This window comes from Parasteatoda tepidariorum, chromosome 3 (genome assembly GCF_982258835.1).
Source record: "Parasteatoda tepidariorum strain Cologne lab strain chromosome 3, Ptep-v5.0, whole genome shotgun sequence".
NCBI classification, from domain to species: domain Eukaryota; kingdom Metazoa; phylum Arthropoda; class Arachnida; order Araneae; family Theridiidae; genus Parasteatoda; species Parasteatoda tepidariorum.
Genome location: NC_141757.1, coordinates 63,153,284 through 63,176,630, shown reverse-complemented (window position 1 = coordinate 63,176,630; position 23,347 = coordinate 63,153,284). Strand labels below are relative to the sequence as shown.

General features: G+C 30.4%; 1 protein-coding gene and 4 non-coding genes across 5 annotated transcripts in view; 4 read left to right on the top strand and 1 right to left on the bottom strand.

Annotated features, from left to right (window-relative positions):
• Nucleotides 1-53: 53 nt before the first annotated feature.
• The window catches only part of Cad99C (cadherin 99C), a 109,539-nt gene continuing 86,245 nt past the window's right edge, over nt 54-23,347 (bottom strand). Inside the window, exons 25-36 of the mRNA XM_087159459.1 lie at nt 19,889-20,016; nt 19,221-19,336; nt 18,981-19,109; nt 16,864-17,027; nt 13,500-13,724; nt 12,448-12,539; nt 11,261-11,356; nt 9,533-9,607; nt 5,838-6,128; nt 5,536-5,632; nt 4,025-4,332; nt 54-2,545 (exon numbers count right to left, since the gene is read on the bottom strand). Coding sequence (XP_087015585.1) covers nt 2,425-2,545; nt 4,025-4,332; nt 5,536-5,632; nt 5,838-6,128; nt 9,533-9,607; nt 11,261-11,356; nt 12,448-12,539; nt 13,500-13,724; nt 16,864-17,027; nt 18,981-19,109; nt 19,221-19,336; nt 19,889-20,016 — 1,842 coding nt within the window. The 3' untranslated portion in view covers nt 54-2,424. The remainder of the gene's footprint in view (nt 2,546-4,024; nt 4,333-5,535; nt 5,633-5,837; nt 6,129-9,532; nt 9,608-11,260; nt 11,357-12,447; nt 12,540-13,499; nt 13,725-16,863; nt 17,028-18,980; nt 19,110-19,220; nt 19,337-19,888; nt 20,017-23,347) is intronic.
• On the top strand, nt 22,103-22,174 carry TRNAA-CGC (transfer RNA alanine (anticodon CGC)). The gene has a single exon. It is a non-coding gene; the product is annotated as a tRNA-Ala (tRNA).
• On the top strand, nt 22,646-22,717 carry TRNAA-CGC (transfer RNA alanine (anticodon CGC)). Its single transcript has one exon. It is a non-coding gene; the product is annotated as a tRNA-Ala (tRNA).
• On the top strand, nt 22,918-22,989 carry TRNAA-CGC (transfer RNA alanine (anticodon CGC)). Its single transcript has one exon. It is a non-coding gene; the product is annotated as a tRNA-Ala (tRNA).
• Nucleotides 23,190-23,261, top strand: TRNAA-CGC (transfer RNA alanine (anticodon CGC)). The gene has a single exon. It is a non-coding gene; the product is annotated as a tRNA-Ala (tRNA).

Genomic DNA, 23,347 nt, shown 5'->3' with positions numbered 1-23,347 from the left:
AAATTGCTTTTTCTTACTGGAAATAAACACAAACAAAATAAGTATAACTCAAATTCTTTTAGAAAAATAATTTATTTATTTTACAAGCTTAAGATACACTGTACATTTTATTTGGCAGTACGTCTGGTTATTGAAATGCACATATATTCTCTATCCAATTCATTTATGAAGTAATGAACACATATACCGATATATCAAAATGATGAAAGATTTATAATGATTTCCTATAAGCCATGAAGAGAAATTAAATGTAGTATCTTATAGGACATAAGAAGATATTTATTATTAAAAGCAAATGAAATAAGACTTTTTAGTTTAAAGACAGAAAAAACATTCTAAATCCACACAAATTTGAGACTTTTTTTATCATATAAATAAATTTAAATAAAATTAAATTCATTTAATCATTGTAATAGTGTGTTATTTTAATTAACTCACTCCGTAAAAAATAAATACAGATAAATTTTATTATCTTTTAAAAAAAAATTTTTATGGTAAATTTCAGCAGTAATTAATATTGGATAACTGGTTTTTGTGTTCTCATACATAATATCCAAACACAATATTTACTAAATTTAAAAATTGTAATAAAAATAGTTTTTTTTTAAATTGAATAAAATTTGTAAAACTGTTAAAATTTGCATTCAAAAAATTTTTCACGTTAAAAAGATTTAGTCTTATTTTTATTTTAGTCAGAAATATTAATGGTAGCAAAATTACATCAATGCCTAAATATTTTATTTAATTTTTGTTTATTCCTTGAAAGGCGTGCAAATATGACGTGAATTATCATTAAAGCAGCCGTGTTTAATCATGCTATGGCAAATATTTTTTATGGCACAAAATATATTTACAAATGATACTTTCTTTTCAGAACAGGACATTCTAATTTTTATCTTCTAACAACACCTTATTTAAATACGATAAAACATTTTTTGTGCTAAAATATCTAATAATAAAAGCACAGATAATAAAGTATATATAATATAATTAAAATGTAATCAGGATAGATTTTTAATTACATATAAACAATATCAATATGTATCACATTGACATTAAATATTGATTAAATTCTGATAAGACAAGTGATCTTTATTTGCTTATTTTTTTAAATTGAAATTTTTTACTGACTAATTTAATTTTATTAAATTTTGTAAAATTACGATGGCAATGTTCAAAACAAGAACTTTTTACAATGGAAAAATTTAAATGACACAAGCAAAATTGGGACACACTCTTTTGCAATAATTTTAATTTTTCTCTTTTTCTACTATTTATAATATGAAAAATATTAAAATGTAATTCCCACATTTAATGGTATTTTTAAACGCATGATTGAATGAATATATAAAACACTTACTGATAGATCATTAAAATGAAAAATGCAAATGGATAATATATAAATTTAATAGTTTTTCTTAATTATCACAGACTAATCAATCATTAAATGTGAAGATTTTTCAATATATGTATATATATAATATAAAAAAATGCTTCCATCTTAAAAGCATGTGAGCCGAATTTTTTTTTTAAACGTAAGTGTTGTTTTCCTGTTGAACATTTATTCTAGCAGTTTTATAAAAGCAGTTTTTGCATAAACAGTTTTTTTTTATCTAAGTAATCAATAGAATTATTCAGTATGAATTTACAATTGAGTATAAAGTAGATGCCTATAAGGAAAATAACACTATTGTAAAAAATAGACAACAAATTTCTTATATTTGTTCAATTTCTTTCAAAATTAAAGGTAAGAGTTTATTTTGCATTCCCGACATTGATGAGCATTAGAATTCAAAAAAGCGAAAAAGTTAAATAGTTTAACAACTAGAAATACATTCCATAAATTATCTATCGATACCAATCTTTTAATATCACTGATTCGAACCTCGGTGTTTTTGATTTCTCAGAACAAAAACACCACAACAGTTAACAGTTGGGAATGCATACTGTCATTTTTATCTCAATATTAGTGTTTTGATATCGGCGATATAGAATCGATGATTTGCATTATCTTATCGATTACGATAGTGATGTTTTGGGCAGGAACTAATTAAAAAGTAATGACAATTGAATAGTTTAACTGCTCCTTGAATGCATGTTATTATTTCTATTTCGTTATCGTCATTTTGATATCATTGATCAATGTTTTGAATCATCACACAGGTAAAAATATCGATATTTTAAGCAGAGAAGAAGAATCATATTTTACAAAGAACCTTAAAATAATACCTAATTTCTTATGTACAAAAACATGAATTATAATCTCAAGTGGTTCATGCCACTGTCATGAGTCTGTCTATAAAATCTATCATTTGACACTAGGTTTGATCACTTTTTCGTTCTCCTTAAAGAGGTATGGCTTGCACAAATGGCAATAAAATATTGCCAGTCTTGCTGTGAAAAGCTGAATAAATTCGAGTTTCATCAAAGTTCCGTTGTATTTTCAGCAGAGTATTTAGTCCTATGTGGGGGCTCATGTGTTTCTACAAGAGCAACTTTACCCTCAGATGGACCAGCTTTAGAAGAGGCAACTAAATCGTCGTCCCTGAGAACAGAAATATTAAAAATTTAGTAATTTGATTTAAACCACGCATAATTTCAATCAAAAGAAAGATAATTTTACAAATAAAAATTTGGAATACATCTTTTTTATAACATATATAAAAAAAAAACTCAATTTACACACAAAAAATATGAGAAAAATGTTCAGTCAATGCAGGCTGGTCATCATGAAAGTTTTCTGAGAGTGTTGGTATTGGTGAACGAATGTCAATGAAATTTGCCACATATGTTACTTCTGAACTGAAGAAATCAGTTGTTCTACATATTACTCGTATTTAGCTAATGTGCAGTTTAACTAGAGTGATCTATTAAAGTTCTAAAACGGTTTCATTCAAAATGTTTACTTTCTAAAATCACCTGGATAATTTTCTAACTACCTAGGTAATCTGCACGCTACCTATTAAAATGAGGAGCAATAACAATGTTTCTGCACATTTAAGTAATAAATATTAAGCTATTTGAAAAATCAAGTCACAACAATCTACCAATTAGTTGATAGAATAAATTATCAAGTACTTTAAAAACTCTAAAACCAGGAATCAGATGGTTTAAAGTATTACAATAATTAAGGAAATTAACATAATGGTATTTATTTTTTTCTATAGAATAAGAATCAAGTAAAAGCAATCAATAAATTATTTGATAGAATAAGAGAAACAAATTTTTAAACTTTAACGGAATACTGTTATTGTGCACATTACTTTGGTAAAATGTGGAAAATTCTAGATTTAATTCATTTAAGATCACTGAAGATTAGTACGGAAATGTGTACGTTGAAGGGCCTTCAAAATTTAGCAGTAATGAGTATATGAATCGTAGGAAGAATTCTACAAAAAAATTTAAATTTCTTATGAACATTTTAAATAAGATGGAGATTGTCAAAGAACTTTGAAACATTTTGACCTTCACGCCCTTCTGAAAACAGCCAGAAATAAAATCATTCAGCAGATTATGTAGAATCAAGTTTAAATTGGAAAAAGAAACTGGTAAACTAAGTCCAGAAGTAAGCTATCATTAAGAAATCTTTAACAGTTCTTTCTTGATTAAGCATGAGGTACCATGCCAAATTTGATAATGATTGTCAAAGAGCTGTGGTGGCTCTTAAATAGAGCGCTGTAGGTGAACCGGGTTCGAATCCCAGCGATGGCTGATTGATTCGAATTTCTCACCCAGATCGCACTGACCACACTTAGTGGTAGACAGATCATGCACAAGAGCCGTCAAGATAACCATGGAAGTTTTTCTTGATTTTCTGGGGGTTAGTTCCTTAAAAAGTACTCCACGAAGGCAGATTTCACCCAATACATGATCCAGGAGTTCTCTTGTCTAGATTGGTTTCAAAATTACAAGGCTACGGAATTGAACATTAGTAGTCGAGAACTCAAAATTTGGGTCCGCTGCTCAATGATGGTCATAAAATATAAAATGATTGTCAGGAAAAGATCTATAAATTTATACATACTGATCTGGATCTTCGAACAGTGGGTTGGTTGCTGGAATCATGAGGTCACCGGGTTCATCTAGAGCTGAAGGACCACTACTTGTTGCCCTAGCTGTACTACTATGACCTAGGGAGCTCCTGCTTTCATTGAGCGAAGAGCCTCCGGTGGAAAAACTATTATCAGTGATATGTCCACCAAAAGCTGAAGCAGTGCCATCCCTTCCACCGATGTAGGCTATGCCTTCCATACCTCGTAATGTTAGGGATAGGTGAGGATCTTGTACACTACCACCAATTTCATCATCAAGGGGAATGCTCATTTGAAGAACCTAAAGAGATCAAATTAAATAGTATAATTATAGTATCAATTAAAACTCAGTTCAATGTTTAACCATTATATCGGTATCTTGAACCCTAAAACGACGAAATTTCAATGAAATCTGAGACGTTAAAATAGATAATGATTCCATTCACATTGAACTATTTTATTGTGTAATCTAGTTTAAGAAGTATAACAATGTGGTTCAATTTGGAACCATTTTAAAGCTGCCACAGTGCAAGTTTTACTAGGGTTGAAAACAGTGCAAAAATTCTATGACCGTTCCATGAGTATTAAGAGCGTTAGGTAGCTTAAGGAATGAAGAAACGTCGTTTCTTTCAATTTTGCTAAATTAGGATAAAAACACTCTTAAAAATATAAAAGTTAATAAATAAAACCAATAATTTACTTGCATCTTCAATCATAGTTGTAAAACAACAATTGTCAGCAATAGTATTTCCTCTAAATATATATTTATCTTTACAAGAAGTTGTTTTTAGAAAGTTTTAGAAAACTAAGAGTTCATATGCATTCTGCTAGCAAAATTTTGTATTGCAATTGCTTACAGTAATACTGTAATATGAACAAGTATATTTTTGAAAGTTAATAATTTAATATTGCATAAAAGGGGGAGGTAATTACATGAACTATATTGCTTAAAGAGGTTCTTTTATTCAGTGTTTCGATAATGATGAAGGTACTTTATTATAGTACCGAGACGATTATATGCCTGATGCATGTAAAATTCTAGATCAAATTACAGTATAAAGTACCGGGACTTTGAGTGCTTCATCTGTAAAATTCATTTTACTGTAAAATCCATTTTAACCATAAAATATTATACCGTAATTTTTAAAGTAGTATTTATTTTATTAAAATGATTCAATGATTTTACGGTAATTGTAACTGTAAAAATTATGGTATATCAAATTTCTGCTCCGTAATAAGTTCCGGTTTGGGAAAAAGTACCGGCACCCTGTTTGATGAAATTTTTTTCCGGAATTTTTTATAGTATACTATTTGTACTTTATTGTACTTGGCATAAAGACAACCCTTTTTTATTTGAATAAGTAACACATGTATGACTTAAGAAAGTAGGTATTTCTGAAAAAATACCGGGAGTGTGGAAGCACAAAGGAAGTGATTGTTACATAATATCACTTTTCAAATGAACTAACAAGAATCACGAGTTTATAAGTGTATGGCTATTCACCTGCGTTTCATATTCTTTAAGACTAGGTTCGACAAACACAGGTTCATATCTTGGGGCAACGTAAAGTCGCTTCACTCTTTCTCTGTAGGCTAAATACCTGCAATTAGATAAAAGAACAATCCATACTCATTGTTAGCAATTAAAAAATACTTTTACTGTATTTTAAGACCAATAACTAAAAATAAGCTGTGTTGATATTCTCTGTTATAAATAATATTTTATCGAATCAGTTAATAAAGACTGCAAAAAGATTGATAACTTAGTTACTGTTCTCGAATATTTCTATTATGAATGCTGCTTACTTAGACCACATGCAACAATGATATACAATTCCAACAAAACCAAGCACCACAATGATGCAAGCGAGAGCTATAAGCGCTGCTCCAAGATCGCTCACATCTCCATCCGTCGTGGGTACTCTGTGTCCTCCACCTCCATTGGCTGTTTTCACAATGACAGCTGGTTGTGAAGGTTCAACTGGAACCTCAGGAAGAGGTGTTAAAATGGGAGGTCTGATATGAACAGCTTGGACACCCAAAGTTCGAGACATCTCAGAAAGTAGACTGTCGGTCCTTCCATGCTCTAACAGTGCTCTACAAAACAGAAAAAAAACTTAAAGGCAAATAAATTCTCAAATTTAAATAAAAATATACTAATTTAAGTAAAAATATCCTATTATAAACAAAAATACCTTAATATAAATAAATATACATCTCTAAAATAAAATACATTATTGTAAAAAATATACACTTACATAAAGAAAAATATGCTAGTATAAAAACACCGTTTACTCAACAGGTTACATGTTAGGTGTCTCACAAATGACCAACGATTTGAAAAATAAATTTAAGAAAGAAAAGACAATAATTTACGGTTTACTGCTTTCCACTTAGGAAACTAAGATTTATTCACACCAAATGTCAAAATTAGTAGCAAAGTTCTTCATCAGCTGGCTCTGTTACTTGGAAAGACATTGAATGCTTTCTCTTTTGAATGTCAAACCATTCTAATTGAAATATTGGCAAAGGTGTCAGTTATTTTTGTCCCTAGACTGTGCCACATTATTGCTGTAAATGGTAATTATTTTTAAAATATTGTTTTATAGCTCATATCAGTAAGTAGGGCCATAAGTTAGCAATTTATTTTATTTAAGCTCAAGAGTGTAAATTTTTAGTTTTCTAATCAGACCGCAGTGAGCAATATATTTTTTATTCTCTTTCGTTTTATATTAACTGATTTTAGAAATCATCCGTCATAATTGGGACTAAATTTCAGAAATTTGGGATTAAATTTTAAAATGCAATTAGTTTTATTTGCACACATGAAAAAAAAAATATATATATACTATTCAACACTAAATTAGTTTATAAACGTAGGTAGATGTTCTTGTTATAAAAATTAAAATGTTCTCTTCTGACTCAACCAGGGAGAATAAATAGAAGAACAAACAAAATTTATTAGATAAGCAGCCACAATATGTGATACATATGTTATATTTCACTGTAAGGAAGAAAAAAATACCATGAAAATACGTTTGACATTTTGATGTTTGTATAATTATTAGTATTATTAGTTGTTATAATTAAAAAAAACGAATGTATGATAATTGTTGTTGTAAAAGACTTATTAACTAAGTAGGGGAGAGTTGGATAAAGCGGGATAGTCGGACAAAACGGGATATCTGGCCTAGGGACCAGACTATTGCAGCTGTCTAGCGGACGACGACAGAAACTTGTTATTTGACTTTGATTTTATCATTTTCAGTGCGTACCGTCTCAAGATCACTAGTTGATAGAAAGTTGCAGGTTTCAGAAATTTTTTACTCTATTTTTTTGCCACTCTCCACAGTTACGTGCGTTGTTTTTCACATTGTACTGCCTATATATATAGGATTACAATTCAGGTGAGTATTACATTTGATGAAGCATTTATTAATGAGTATTCTCATGTCTAGTCAATCTAATTTTTCTTTCATGTTTAGGCAGAAGCCATGTTTGATTTGAAAAGTGTCTGAGTCTGACAAAACGGGATACTTATGAGTTGGATAAAACGGGATAGAGTTTTTTTATATCCCGTTTTATCCGCCTATTTATTTGTTGGCCTAATACTTTTACTATATTATTATTACTATATTGAAAGAAAGGTAAAAAAGGCTCGTACAAATACATTGACCTCTGGATTGGCAGCAGTGAAAAAGTTGGACAGATAAGAAACAGTATTCAATGCTGAACAAGAAAAAACGAGTGAGCATGTATTGGCTCTAGAAGAGAGATTATTTGGTATAATTCTAACGGGCATACGAACGCTAGCATTTGAGTTAGCTGAGAGAAACAATATTAAGCATAATTTTAACACGTGGAAGAAAATTTCCTTCCCCCCACATACAACTCATCGCCTTCAGTCCCTGGATATCAGTTTCATGGCTCCACTGAGCTCGTATTATGAACAAGAAGTTCGAAAGTGGCTGATCAACCATCAGGTAGGTGCGTTGTAATTTACGAGGTTACAAAACTGTTCAACGCAGCCTACTCACGGGCAGCCGTTGCAGATACTACCATTAAAGGGTTTAGTAAAACTGGTGTAAGTCCTTACAATCCTGACGTCTTCCCAGATTACCTGTTTGCATTATCTGTTTGCATTATTAATGTCACCACTGATTTAACAGCAAGAACTTCCAGGCATTGAACACCAGGCTGAAGTGTGCAGTTTTAGGATTATTACTCTCTTGTCATCGATCTAAGCTACCCTTTTCCATCCTTCCAAAGTGTGTTGTACATGTACCTCAAGTAAAAGGACCGCTCCCAGAAAAAATAACTCATAAGAGAAAGAAGAAAACTGTAGTAATAACATCATCTCCATTTAAAAGTGAATTATAAATGGAAGAAAAAAAAGTATGATTATACTACAAGAATGAACCAAGAGAATTGAAGAAAGGACTGCTAAGAAATCCCTCGTAAGGGCACCAGACGCATCTCGACAGTGAAAATCATGGAATAAGTGTTCGTGGTTGAAAACTCATAAAATCTTTAAAAACTTATGTAGCATCAGAATTTTTGTGTACTTAATTATAAAACAACAGTTTATATAAAAATGTTAGAAGCAATAAAATCCCATAAATACAATTTTTAGAAATTTTGCTTTACAGTTTTCTGTCAATTAATTATGTTTTTAGTTAGTTTTACACAAAAAATTAAACATTGTTAATCCTGTCCCGTTTTGTCCGACCCAGGTATGCTAAAACGGGATATGTTAGAGTTTGAAAAATGGTTTTTTTCTTACTTCACAGTCATTAAAATTAGTTTGAAATATGTTTCTTCTGTGCTTCAATAAGTAATGTAGCTATAAAAAAATAATGTGTAGTTCTCTTTAACAAATTTTTTGTAGTAAATAAAAACAATAATGGTATCCCGTTTTGTCCAACTTTCCCCTACTTCTTTTCACCTTCTCCTTGTTCTCCCTCATTTTAACTAATGAAAAAAGTATTGACAATGATTTAGCTATCAGTTAACTCAAAAATGTATGATTTTGATCAAATTTTGTGTTAATATATAAACATGTTATTCAGTTCCAAAATTTCATCTAATTAAAGATTGCAGGCTGTTATAAAATATGAGCTTGAAGAAAAGAAAAGTGTGTTTCAAAATAATAAAATGAATTAAAACTTAACATTACATACACAATAATCAGAGAATTTATAAATAAAGAAAGTAACAAAACAAATTTTTTATTTGGATTACATAAATAAAAAAAATAAACTCGGACAAAACTTAGTTTTGGATTTTTCGTTAATTCATCTTTTCAATTTCACAAATAAACTAATTTACCAAAAAAATTAGTTACTGCAAAGCTGAATTATTTTGTGTTTCGTCTTAAATGAAACACAGAATAATAAAATTTGATTTGATGAGTTTTTTTTTTGTTTACTTTTTGTACTTACTGCAATCCAATTTTTTTTTTATGTGTAACTTAAGTAAGGAAAGAATTTTAACTGTCTTACATTCGTAATTTGGGATCATCCGATCGCATAATTTTCATGGTTGCGGGATCAATAGCATAAAACCACAAGTCACTCCTGAAAATGTATTAGAAATAAGTTAAAAACTCTGAAGAAATTAAACTAAAATACTATTGCACATAAAGAGAGCAAGGAAAAAAATTCTGCCAAAACTACCGTACTGCATGATAATGACATTTCTGGTAAAAACAACAACAACAACAACATATTTTTGGTTTATGAAACCAAATTATTTATTTTGACAAAATATTCAAATTACTTGTTTCTTAATTTTTCCGTTTATATGGTAATGGTTTTACTGAAATTCTAATTTCGAAAATTATAGTTCTTATTACCACATATTTAGTAAAAAATATAAAATTTTAAAGTAAATTTTACCGAATAAATGTTTTTTTTTTTTTTTTTACCGTGCTTTAAGGTATCATGATAAAATTACAAAATTTTACCACAATTATCACATTTTATCACCTTATAAAAAACCATATAGGGGGCCATTCAAAAAGTACGTACACAAAAATGGAGAAATTTTAAACCCCTCCCCCCCCTTCGTACATTACCGTACATAAGGTCGTACTCCCCCCCCCCTTCGAGTACGTACATTTTATTAGTCTACCCCCCTTTTTGATAAAAACTAAAATAATTATGTTTTTAATAAAATTAAATATTTATTTAAAATAATTTATTCATTTAAATTATTTAAACAATAACACCCAACGAAGAAATACCACCAATCGGGGAAAGTTTGGTGCTTGCAATTTTTTATTTTGCGAGACAACTTATTTTGAGAACTGATTTACTCAATCTAACAAGTGGTCGCCGTGTGAAAAAAAAAATAAAAGAACAAACATATGTATAATGCGTGTGTAGGAAAAAGTCAAATTTAAATTTGGTGTATGGTTATAATGTACGTACTTTGAATAATACCTCCCCCCCTCCCCATCGTACAAAACCGTACAAAATAGTAAATCCCCTCCCCCCCTTTCGTGATGTACGTACTTTTTGAACGGCCCCTAGTTAATTTTTACCAAAATTATTACCAGAGCGCTTCGGTAAAAATTACCGGGCGTTTTGGTCTCCCCATAGATCCAGAAACACGATAAATTTTAGAATATTCTGGTATTTTTGACAATTATTTTTATTCTCAGTATGACATACATAAAATTATAAAGAATAATCATTAATCAGAATACATTTATTGTTCCCTTTTTTCACAATTTTTTAATAAACTTAAAGAAAAATTATATACTGTTTTTCAGTGAAATAAAATATCTTACTATAAGAATGAGATATTTTTTTAAAAACGACTTTTTATTTAAAAACATTTGATATACATCAGAATTGTGAGAAGACTACTTTTAATAAGTGTTTTTCGAAAGCATAGAATGCAAATAGATTAATAAGATTTACTGCATTGAAGAGTTGCAGTTTATCATGTCATTCCATTTTTAAAATTTTAAGTTTATAAGTCATTTTCTATGAAAAAGATTTTGGGGTAATATAGACTGTGTTTTGTGTCTATACTTCCCCCAGAAACTTATTAAAAAATCACCACTGCTGTTTTTTGATGTTCAACAATCATGAAAATAACATCAACAATGCGATGAGCCATTGTAAAATATTCACATGCACACAATTAGTTTAAATAACCTAACGTTTATTTAAAGTTTATAAAATACTAGTCACCAGCAAGCTTATTATTAAATTTCCTACCCTGATGTATCAGTCTCTATTGATTGATTTTTTATCATTTTGAGAGAGACAACCTTTTCCACGTCAGCTAACACTCCCGTTCTCTCTTGTATTAATCTGAAAAGCAATAAAATGTTTTTAAAAATAATTAAAGAATTAGAAAAGTAAATATGTTTTTTTCAAAGTAAATGTATACAGTTATATATACAAAATATACAGTTAAATAAATTATTCAAAATTTTTACGCAAATTAATAAAAATTTTGTACTCAAATTAAAAATATTTTTTATAATATTAATAATTTAAAGTTATTTTGAATCGAAATTTGCAGCTCTTTTAAATTCTATGCATATTCAAAATTACTTGGATTAAAATTAAATGTTAAGACAAAGTCCTACTTCATTAAATTTTTAAAAATTATTCGTTAAAAATCATTGATTATAAAAACAAACCTTAATAAAATGGTAGGGAAAAAAAGGTGGTACTTTATCATAAATGCATTTATAAAAGATAAATTTGTAACGATGTTTCAAATTAATGGATTTATGCTGAATATTTTTTACAGAATATAAATTAGCTGATAACTTGATTCTTAATAAAAAAAATAAGCTGTTTTTTATTAAAAATTTGAGCAATTAAAAAATTTATTTTGCCAATTTTAAATATTAAAGTTTCTCTAATATAATTGCGTAAATAATTAATATAGTTTATTAATTTTTGTCATATTATAAATTTGCCCCAGAACTATTTTTTCAATCATTTACTTTAATTAATTTTTGAAATTTTGAGAAATACGTAGAGATTTTGCAAACTTACTTATTATCCAGCTCACTCCTCTGCGTTGGTTATGGAGTAACTGCGCAAGTTCATTAATTATAATTTTTTTTTAAACGTTAATAGTGCGTACTCCACCTAAAGAATATAGAATTAAAAAATTTAAAGAATTTTTTTCATGGAATTTTAAGGAGCTTCTTCCTTTCACCAAAACTTAAGCATTCGCGCGCAGTTACTTCAAACTTAACATACGGGAATGAGTGGAATGATGCTTAAAACAGCGAAATCTCTTTTGTTATAGATTTTACATTACGATTGATGTTTTATTAGCTTCAAATGCTGCACTTTTTTAGAATTCTAATTTTTTTCATAATTTACATAATTTTGCAGTTTTAGTTCACATTTATTTATTTTTTCTTACGTAATGAACTTACCGAAGTATATTTTCTTTTATTCCCAGAACTTTATCGGGTAAAACATTTTTGAGAACTAGAACCATTCGATTTTCGTTTCGTATAACATTTACCTGTAAAAATACAAGACAAATAAAATGTGAAATTCATTTCTAGCAGATGTGATTAGGTAAAACGTTTAAAGAAAATAACATGAAGTAAGGTAATCAAAAATATTTCACTATGGTATTAGATGTTTATTATCGAATTCTATTCCTTTACTATATCAGATTTAATATGCTTAAAATATAGGACTAGCAATTCAATTGTAAAATGAATTTTTCCGATATCAGAATTTTTATCTGAGTCAATTTAGAAGAAAAGAACTCAATCACTTAGTCAAACATTCATTAAATTTTATAATCAAGGAAAAAAAATCAAAGCTACCAAACTTACTAGATAACAAGGTTTTTTAAAAACATATCCAAGTTTTCGAACCTTTAGGCTTGCCGAATAATTTTCCACGAATAAATTTTCCACGTAAAACAAATTAAATTGTGTAATCGTTAAGCAACATTGCGTAGCATTTAACAAAAACATCACAGATCTCTCGCCAATTTAACGCTTGATGAAAATCAACTACTGAGAAATGTAAAATGTGAAAATATACTGATTTAAGTTTTTTCCCCCCAGAGATTTATGAAATTTATATTATCTCATATAAAGGTTGAAATTGCTCAGTGTTAGAACATTCACTTCCAACAAACACTACCTTCGTTTAAATTTCATTGATAACTGGTTAAATCTCGTATTGCTTTTGATGAAAACATTCTCTGAATATTCAGAGTAGATGGTTGAAGTGTCTCAGTCTTACTTCCAACACTAACCATTAGAGATTTTCAATTATTATAACGTAATTGCAGAACAGTTATAAAAGCAAAATAAAAACAAGTTTGACCTTGTACTTGCTCATTGGCTAAGCTTCCGAAAAGTTCCATTGGCAGGTTCAAAATTACAAAAGTAATTTAGCCCCAAAATTGTACACGTATGTGTGTGGTACAAAACATGGTACTTTATACTCAAAGTATACTCACAAACACATATATACTCTGAGTCATAACTGCTGAACGAAGTTCTGGATTGTCTCGAGCAACTACTTTTAAACGCAATGGCAGTTCTTCTTGTCGAACGTCCTCTAAAGATTTTATGTTGCTGATGAAGCCAGAATGAGGTTCGATACGAAATCTTCGGAAAGGATCTGAGTCTAAAGCTATCTCGTAAGTGACAAATCCATTAGCTCCTGAATCCAGGTCAAAAGCCTAAAAAAATAAATTGTCAGATTTAGTTATTTCACAGGTAAAAAAAATAATTTGGTATTCCTTGAGAGATTTTATAAAAAAATAATTTTATTTAAAAAAAATTATTTTATATATATTTTTTATTATTTTATATTATTTTAGAGTTTATTTTAGGAAACATTCTTTTGCTGGTTTGAAACTGAGTTAAGTTAAAATTATGTACTTGTAATTCTTAATTTTTTTGTTACTGTGTATGGATTATTATAACGCATTCGTAAACTTTAAATGCTACTTTCTTCATTTTTTTTGCACTGTTATGTTCTTAACCTAATCTGATTTTGGTAATATTTCTAGAATATATTTATTTCTAAAGCTGTATAGTCTATGTCAAAAACTATCCTCGCTATTCGTCTTGAGCAGTGGCGGTGATTGTTGTTTTCGAGGCTTAACTATTTCAAGTTGGGACAATATTAGGACTCCTCTTTTTGAAATACGCTATTTCTTGTTTCCTTGGCAGCAGACGGAATTTGTTCTGTACACAAACTAAACCTGCTTTTTTTGTTTTTTTACTTCTGTGTTTCTAGCTGATTTTTTTGGAAAAAGAGATACAGAACCAGGATAGCTCAAAGAATGCCTCCCAATAAGGTGACCCTGGTTCAAAGCCCAGTGATGACTAGTTGATACGAATTCTACTCCCGACTATCACTGACCACAGTACAGACGTAAAACACCCTCAATGGTAGATGGATCACCGGTTAGATTCCCCCTTTGTTGTTGGGTTAACCGTGGGAGGTTTTCTTGGTTTTCCTCTCCATGAAATGCCAGTAATTCCCATGTCTTCTGATTCAAAATTCAAAATCATGAGTTCAAAATTACAAGCCAACGGAATTTAACATTGATAGTCTTAAACTCAGAATTCGATCGGCTGTTTAATGGTTATGAAGCAGAATAAAGAGATACAATAAAAAGCTTTTATTTTTTAGGCCTTTCAGTTAAATGTGCCGCTAATTCTGGTAAAAGTAATTTATTCGAAACAAATCCATGTATTACTTAAACTATTTCAATCAAAAACATGCTGTAAATTTAAGCGCGAATATAAACTGCTGTTTGTAGAAAATGCAACACCATGAAGGAATCATCAGAATCAAATGAAATTCGCAGCAAATGTCAATTATAGGATATTATGCAAATTAATAAAGTTTCAGAGCCATCGCGCGTGCGTGGCGCGCGCAGCGCCCTCTGAATTGATGCTGAAAGCGTATAAATAAAGTGCTGTAGCGGGACGTTGAAAATAGTCTATGATTATTTGTTAGTGGCAAACGTTTAGTGAGACCTGAGTATGCCTCCACGACGGAAGAATAAGAAATTCAAGCAACTTACGGAGTTTAAACGAGGGAGGATAATCGGCCTTCGAGAAGGAGGATTTTCCTATCGCGCAATAGCAGCTCGTATGCAGCGGAACAGTTCCACAGTGATGCGAGTTTGGAAGCAGTGGACCGACGAGCACCGAACAACTCGAAAAACAGGCACTGGACGACAGAAGGTGACGTCAGAGCGCGATGATCGACACCTGCTCCGCATGGCGGTGAATGATCGCACAGCTTCCTCCAGGCAGCTGGCAGCACATTGGTCTACTGCTACAGGTGTACAATTGTCGGCTTCGTCAATTCGTCGTCGTCTGCTGCGCCGTGGATTGCGTGCAAGGGTGCCATTATACAGGATTCCCCTCACGGCGGATCATCGACGGCTGCGTCGGCAGTGGGCTCTTGAGCACAGAGACTGGCGAGCTGATTGGCACCAAGTTGTCTTTTCAGATGAATCACGCTTCAATTTGTGGACCCATGATGGCCGTGTTCGTGTTAGACGTTATGCCGGTCAACGCTGCCTTCCTGAGTGTATTATTGAACGACATAGTGGTCGAACACCCGGAGTTATGGTCTGGGGTGCGATTTCGTATCATGGACGATCCAATTTGATACGAATTGAGGGTAATCTCAATAGCAACAGATACGTCCGTGAAGTGCTACAGCCCGAAGTCGTTCCTTTCCTTCAAGGCATCCCTGGAGCTATCTTTCAGCAGGATAATGCACGCCCACATGTTGCGCGGACTGTTAGAGACTTCTGTTCAGCACAACGCATGCAACTTCTTCCTTGGCCTGCTTATTCGCCGGATATGTCGCCTATTGAGCACGTGTGGGATATGGTTGGTCGGCGTCTCACTCGTGATCCGCGTCCTGCAGTTTCCAAAGACGAACTTTGGTTGCGCATACAAGCGATATGGAATTCTCTTCCTCAAGCAGATATTCAACATCTGTTTGACTCCATGCCACGTCGTATAGCAGCACTTATTGCAGCGCGTGGTGGCTGCACCAAATACTGATTTCGGACGCTTAATTTGTTTCTTTTGTTTTGAAAATTTCATCATTTATTTGTATCAGTACAAGTCGTTTCTGCATTAAATTTCATTTGATTCTGATGATTCTTTCATGGTGTTGCATTTTCTACAAACAGCAGTTTAATAAAAGTAGAAAAAAAAGTCATTGAATCCACTGTTAGAAGGCATCTTAAAAGTCAAAATAACAGTTGTAGTAGTGGTACTACTACTATTACTACTATTACTGCTTCTAATAATAATAAGGATAATAATAATAATAATAAGGGTAATAATAATAAGTTTCAATTCCGACCTGGCTGAACCCCACACTAGAAGCACATGATTCAAATTTAAAATTATTCCTAAAATTAACTCCAAATAATTCCAAAATTAAGTGAGAAAATCGTTTCGAAATTTATTTTTAAATTTTAGAGTAGATTTTTTACTATACATGGCTATGGTACAATATTTCTTTCACTTAACCCAGTTATCTTAGTTGATTTAGCTAAGTGTCTCCTCGGCAAATCCGAGAAACTATAGGCATTTGACTATAAATTGGTATTTAACATGTTAGTCATATCAAGAAAATTGACAGTTTGGCTTTTTTCTAAACAATCTAACATCAACAACGGCAAGTAAAATATGTACTACAACGCAAAAAAAAAAAAAAAAAAGAAAAAAAATGAAATTGCACCCTCTCCGAAATATGTTTTAGAAATAAACCACTATAAATCGCTCCATTACTGCAATGTTCTTCTTAATTGAAATCATTTTATCCAGTCTTACCTGAACTTGTATAAAAGCAGTTTCTAGGGGGGCATCATGAGCAAGGACAGCAAAGTATTTATCCGTCAATATTCTAGAATAACGCTGGGGAATTAAGAATTCTGGTTTGTTGTCATTTATGTCCAAAACTTGAACAGCAACGTCGGATCGAAGTCTGGAAGATCCTGATAACACAAATCAATAAATAGATTATTACAACTCTTACTTAACTTGGAACTAATTAAAACAATCTAGGACATGAATTTTTGCTATTTTTAAGGGGTAAAAAGGAATGAATAAGTATCGTTTGTTTGGAATTAATTTTTGAAAATATCCGGTACTTAGTTTTATTAAAGGACCATTAAGAATCGTAGTACTATCATTACTTACAAATTGCAAAGTTGAGAAATGAAAGCTGCTTTAATTCTATAGAAATACATTTTGTGCTTAAACTACTTATTTTATTTACAGAATGAAATTATCTGTTAATAACACAGATCGTAAATACAAGCTAATAAACAGGCTTCTTGAGACAGCAATAATTAACTTGGTGTCACAATATAGCATTGGGACACTTCAATATAATACAGCTACAGATAATTATGCTAATTTCAGAAACAATACATAATTGATTTTTCTTTCAATCAAACTAAGATATTAGTTTTGATATTTTAATTTTTCACTATGTACTTCTTAGTTTCATAGACATAATCAATTCTTCGCATTAAGAAGGAAAAAGGATACATCAAATTATATTTACGAACAATATACTATAACTGGGGGCTCTGCTCTCTTCGCTCTAAAAGACCCATAAGTACAACAATCTTGTTTTGTTTATTGTCGAAAAACAGAGTATTACTTCGAAAGTAAAAAACATTAATTTGAAAGATCAAAAAATGCTTCGTTGCATTAAAACAGATTTAGTTTAGCAGATTTAGTTCCCGATTCTATTAGGATAAAATTTAATCCTAATCATTTTTCCAACAATTCAACTTCTTCCATGATTTTTTCGTCAAAATACTTATTTAATTTTTGGTTACTTAAGAAACTAGTTAATTTTTTTTCTTCCAAAGAGATTATTTAATTATTCTAACAGTGTTCTACCATTTTGAATAAGTCATTTTAATTGCATATGTATACTAGGCATACGCTAAGTTTAAAATAAAAGTATATATGACTTATTTATCATTTTATATTTTAGTTATTGTTTAGGTAAAACGATTACTAAATATTGAAATCAATTTAAATATGTTTATTGTAAAATGTTGGAGAACAAAGAAATATAATAGGCTTACTTAATAATAGCGAAACACTACTTGCAATTTTAAGCCTTTAATTCGGAATGAGAATCAAAATCAAAAATTTGCGATGTAAGAGAATATAAAGTAATGAGGATAAATAAAAGAACTTTGTTTTTGGACGTAATAAAATTTGGTTTTGGAGTGAAGGAAACACTTTATTGGTAAACAACACTTTTATAATTTTTATTAGTTTTATGCTGATGACAAGCAAATAAATATTGATCTTCATTTGAGAAAACTAAACTCTTCCAGGTAATTTTTTTGGCGAATAAGAATGAGCCGATTACAATTAGAAACAGTTTTATGCAATTGCATTTTTACATAATGTAGAGAAATCTTATAATTTTGATAATATATTGATAATTAAATTTTTAAGTAATAATTTAATTCCATCCAAAATATATAAGCAGCTCTTCTAATCAGATTGTTTTAATGTAATTTCTATATGAAATGTACTCATAAACAACGCACTGAATAACCCTCCAACTGTCTATATTGAGTCTATATTGAGAGTATATTGAGAATTAAATTTTTAAGTAATAATTAAATTCCATCCAAAATATATTAGCAACTCTTCGAATCAGATTATTTTAATGTAATTTCTGCAGGCAAAGTTTATAGACATTATATGAAATGTACTCATAAACAACGCACCGAATAACCCTCCAACTGTCTATATTGAGTCTATATTGAGAGTATGTTGAGAATTAAATTTTTAAGTAATAATTAAATTCCATCCAAAATATATTAGCAACTCTTCGAATCAGATTATTTTAATGTAATTTCTACAGGCAAAGTTTATAGACATTATATGAAATGTATTCATAAACAACATACCGAATAAACCTCCAACTGTTACTAGTCTAACAGTCAAAACATATCGATTCTGTCGTTCATAATCCAATTCCCCAGTTTGGAGACGTAGTTCGCAGTCTCTGTTATTCGTTTCAATTACGTAAAATAAACCTGAAAAATATAATGGAGAAAGTTTTTTTAGATTTTTTTAACAACATAAAATGAGCATGTCTAGTAGTGTTTTTATTGAACATTACTAGTTTTAAAATAAAACTGATTTACCTTCTTCATTTCCTCTGTCAATTCGACAACCTATAGGGAAATTTCCTCTGGGTTTGTTTATAACAAGAAGACTTTTTATAAGTGTGTTGGCTAAGGAATTCTCAGCAATTTCAACACTAAATAAATACATTAAAATTATTAATATAGCAAATATTTTCCTAAAAGTATAAATTAATATAGAACAAAACGAAAACAAACCAGCATGTATTAAAATTGCTGATAAAAATGTTTTAAAACTAATCAAATTTAAATTTTGTTAAATCTCTTCATTAAAAAAATATTAAAAGTTGTATCTGTTTAAAGTAAATAATAACAGTTGTTTCTAAAGTAAGTTATGAAAACCTAGAAACATAAATAGGAAATACTACTGCAAAACAATAAGCAACTTTTCACTACATGCAATATAAAATTTCTCTTATACATTAATTTTTATACATTAATGTTATATTATTTAGTATAATTCAATATATTAATTTTAGTTGTTGTTATTTGTTGATGCTATTTACTTTCTCTTAATATAATATCTAGAAATAAACAATCTGTGGTAAAACAATGCAGCGTGTCTTTCAATAATAAAAGACACATGTCTGAAATGTATTTTTAAACTATACTAACATAACAGCAAGTATAAGTAAATAAATTTTTTGTTATGTTTATATATTCCTTACTTGTATAGAGAATCTGCAAATCCGAGACCAGAATCAGGAGCAACTGTGGCAATGTGCTCCACATAAACCGTCAGTGTTGCAGTGGCCGATAAGGGAGGGGTTCCCAGATCACGTGCTGTTACTTCAATCTGGAAAAAAAACATTAAAATATAATGTGTGTTCAATAACAACTTAAATACATATGTATCTCCTTTAATTCCTTGTAAAAAATTAGGTAAAAAAGGAATACATTTGTTAGAGAATTTGCAATTACCATAGTGACATCCAATCATTGAATTAAATTCTCTCAGCTATTTTGCTTTTGCTTAAATCTTATAAAAATCAAAATATTAAACCAAAAAGAATTTTAAATGCATTACTCGATATGCGTATGACACGTGTGTAATTTTGAATATATGGTTCATTTCTCTTCATTCTTTAAAAATTCAAAAAATGCTGGAAGATATTGAATTTGAACAATAAACATTCCCCACTCTAAGCAAACGACCACTTTACCACTAAGTTATACCCCACATCTGTTATGCTGTTTCATAAATAAAAACTACGTGCTGCTCTAAGTATTAAACCTCAATACAGGGTTATTCAAAATTCCCTCCGCCTGTAAACGACGCCATTTTTCTTTACTACAGCTGGCTTCAGTGGTATACAGTCAGTTCAGTTCAGTGGTAGTTCGATGACAGTGTCAACATATTTGTTACTAATTGCAAATTATGTAAAAAAAAATTGTAGAGAACTTACATAATATTGTTTCAAAGTTTTGGAGGTTCAAATAACAAGTAGTAAGAAGACCAAGTGAAGGAACAGCTCTTACCAGTAAAGGAACACTTATTTTTGGTTATTTTTTAATACTCTTTATGAATTTATAAGCCATACAAATATTTAAAAGCAAGCCTATTCTTGAAATTATAACATATAAATACTTGAAAAATGTTAACTTTTTTTTGTAATCATGAAGGACAATTAAAGTGTCAACATATTAACACATACTGTTCATTCACTGGGAAATCTATGCCCAGTAAAGGAACATGCCTGTTCCATCACTGGTTAGAAGTTGCTTTTCGTATTTTTAACATACTTTTGATGCGGAACATCACTAAAGGTACAAGAAAATTGAAGTTTATCTTTTATTTTCATTAACTTAGGAAAAAACCCAGTAAAGGAACACTTGTTCCTTCACTGGTTTTTCATCGTTTGGTGATCCAGTGAATAAACACCTCTTTATCGCAGTATTTTATTATGCTATGATGCTTAAAAAAATAAAACGTAACTTCAATAACTATATTGTGAATTCTCTTTTTCACAGTGAGAAAAATAAAGCTATTACATGCAATTAATTCCGTTTCAAACATATAAATACAGAACAAACATTCACCTTATAATTTTTTCAAAGAAACAAGGTGTTGCAGAGATAATAACAAATTCAAAAATTTTTCTAGAGAAGTCTATTTGACAATTATTAAATAAAATTAAAAAAATTAATTATTAAATAAAATTATTATTAAATAAAAAAAAAAAAGGCAAGCAACACTCGGGATCGAATACCAAATAAATCTTGAGTTTTGTGAAAATCAAGTAAAATAAAACATCAATTCCCGATGTTGAACAGCGCATCATACTGATTCAAACCGAAGTGCAAAATTGAAAAACAATAAAAGTTTAAGACTTTTATAGATGTTTAAGTTTCCTAAGGGATTTCGAGCGAAATACATCTTATTAATGATGAAAAGGCAGAACAAACATGTGGGTTGGTCAGAGGTACAGATTTCGTTTGGCATGAGAGAGCTCAAGTCCTAAAATTCCCAGTTGAGTTTCGAACATTTTAGAAATTAAATAAAATAATGCATGGAGCTAATTCATTCCTTAAGCTAATTCACAATAATGAATTACGCACAACAGTGATTATAATGAGACAAAATCTGCGAATTTATAAAACTTGTATACTTTTATTGAAAATTATAAGGGTTAAGGCGAAAAGTTTTCGTGTTCTATCTTCGCTTGCGAGATGTCTAGGGTTCGAATCCCAAATCCTCCAGTGACAATTTAAATTTTATGAAAACTGAATAAAATAATATTTATATTCACAATTCTGATCGGATCTAAACATAAAGCTGCGAGTAGTGAAGGTTTTAGATTTCTATTGACATGTACACAGTTTATACGAAAAGTTTTCGGTTCGTATAGGAATTATTATTCATGAAAATGCAGACCAGCTGCGGGGGTGTAGCTCAGTGGTAGAGAGCTCGCTTCGCATGCGAGATGTCTTGGGTTCGATTCCCTACTCCTCCAGTAACTTTTTAAATTTTAGATAAACTAAATAAAATAATATTTATAATCACAATATTAAACTGCACACAATTTTGGTTAGATCGAAACATAAAACTGCGAGTTGTGAAGCTTTTAGATTTCTATTGACATGTACACAGATTAATACGAAAAGTTTTCGGTTCGTATAGGAATTATTATTCATGAAAATGCAGCCTAGCTGCGGGGGTGCAGCTCAGTGGTAGAGCGCTTGCTTCGCATGCGAGATGTCTTGGTTTCGAATCCCAACTCCTCCAGTAACTTTTAAATTTTAGATAAACTAAATAAAATAATATTTATAATCACAATATTAAACTGCACACAATTTTGGTTAGATCGAAACATAAAACTGCGAGTTGTGAAGCTTTTAGATTTCTATTGACATGTACACAGATTAATACGAAAAGTTTTCGGTTCGTATAGGAATTATTATTCATGAAAATGCAGACCAGCTGCGGGGGTGTAGCTTAGTGGTAGAGCGCTCGCTTCGCATGCGAGATGTCTTGGGTTCGAATCCCAACTCCTCCAGTAACTTTTAAAATTTTAGATAAACAAAATAAAATAATATTTATAATCACAATATTAAACTGCACACAATTTTGGTTAGATCGAAACATAAAACTGCGAGTTGTGAAGCTTTTAGATTTCTATTGAGATGTACACAGATTAATACGAAAAGTTTTCGGTTCGTATAGGAATTATTATTCATGAAAATGCAGACCAGCTGCGGGGGTGTAGCTCAGTGGTAGAGCGCTCGCTTCGCATGCGAGATGTCTTGGGTTCGAATCCCAACTCCTCCAGCAACTTTTTTAATTTTAGATAAGCTAAATAAAATAATATTTATAATTACAATAATAAACTGCACACAATTTTGGTTAGATCGAAACATAAAACTGCGAGTTGTGAAGCTTTTAGATTTCTATTGACATGTACACAGATTAATACGAAAAGTTTTCGGTTCGTATAGCAATTATTATTCATGAAAATGCAGACCAGCTGCGGGGGTGTAGCTCAGTGGTAGAGCGCTCGCTTCGCATGCGAGATGTCTTGGGTTCGAATCCCAACTCCTCCAGTAACTTTTTTAATTTTAGATAAGCTAAATAAAATAATATTTATAATCACAATATTAAACTGCACACAATTTTGGTTAGATCGAAA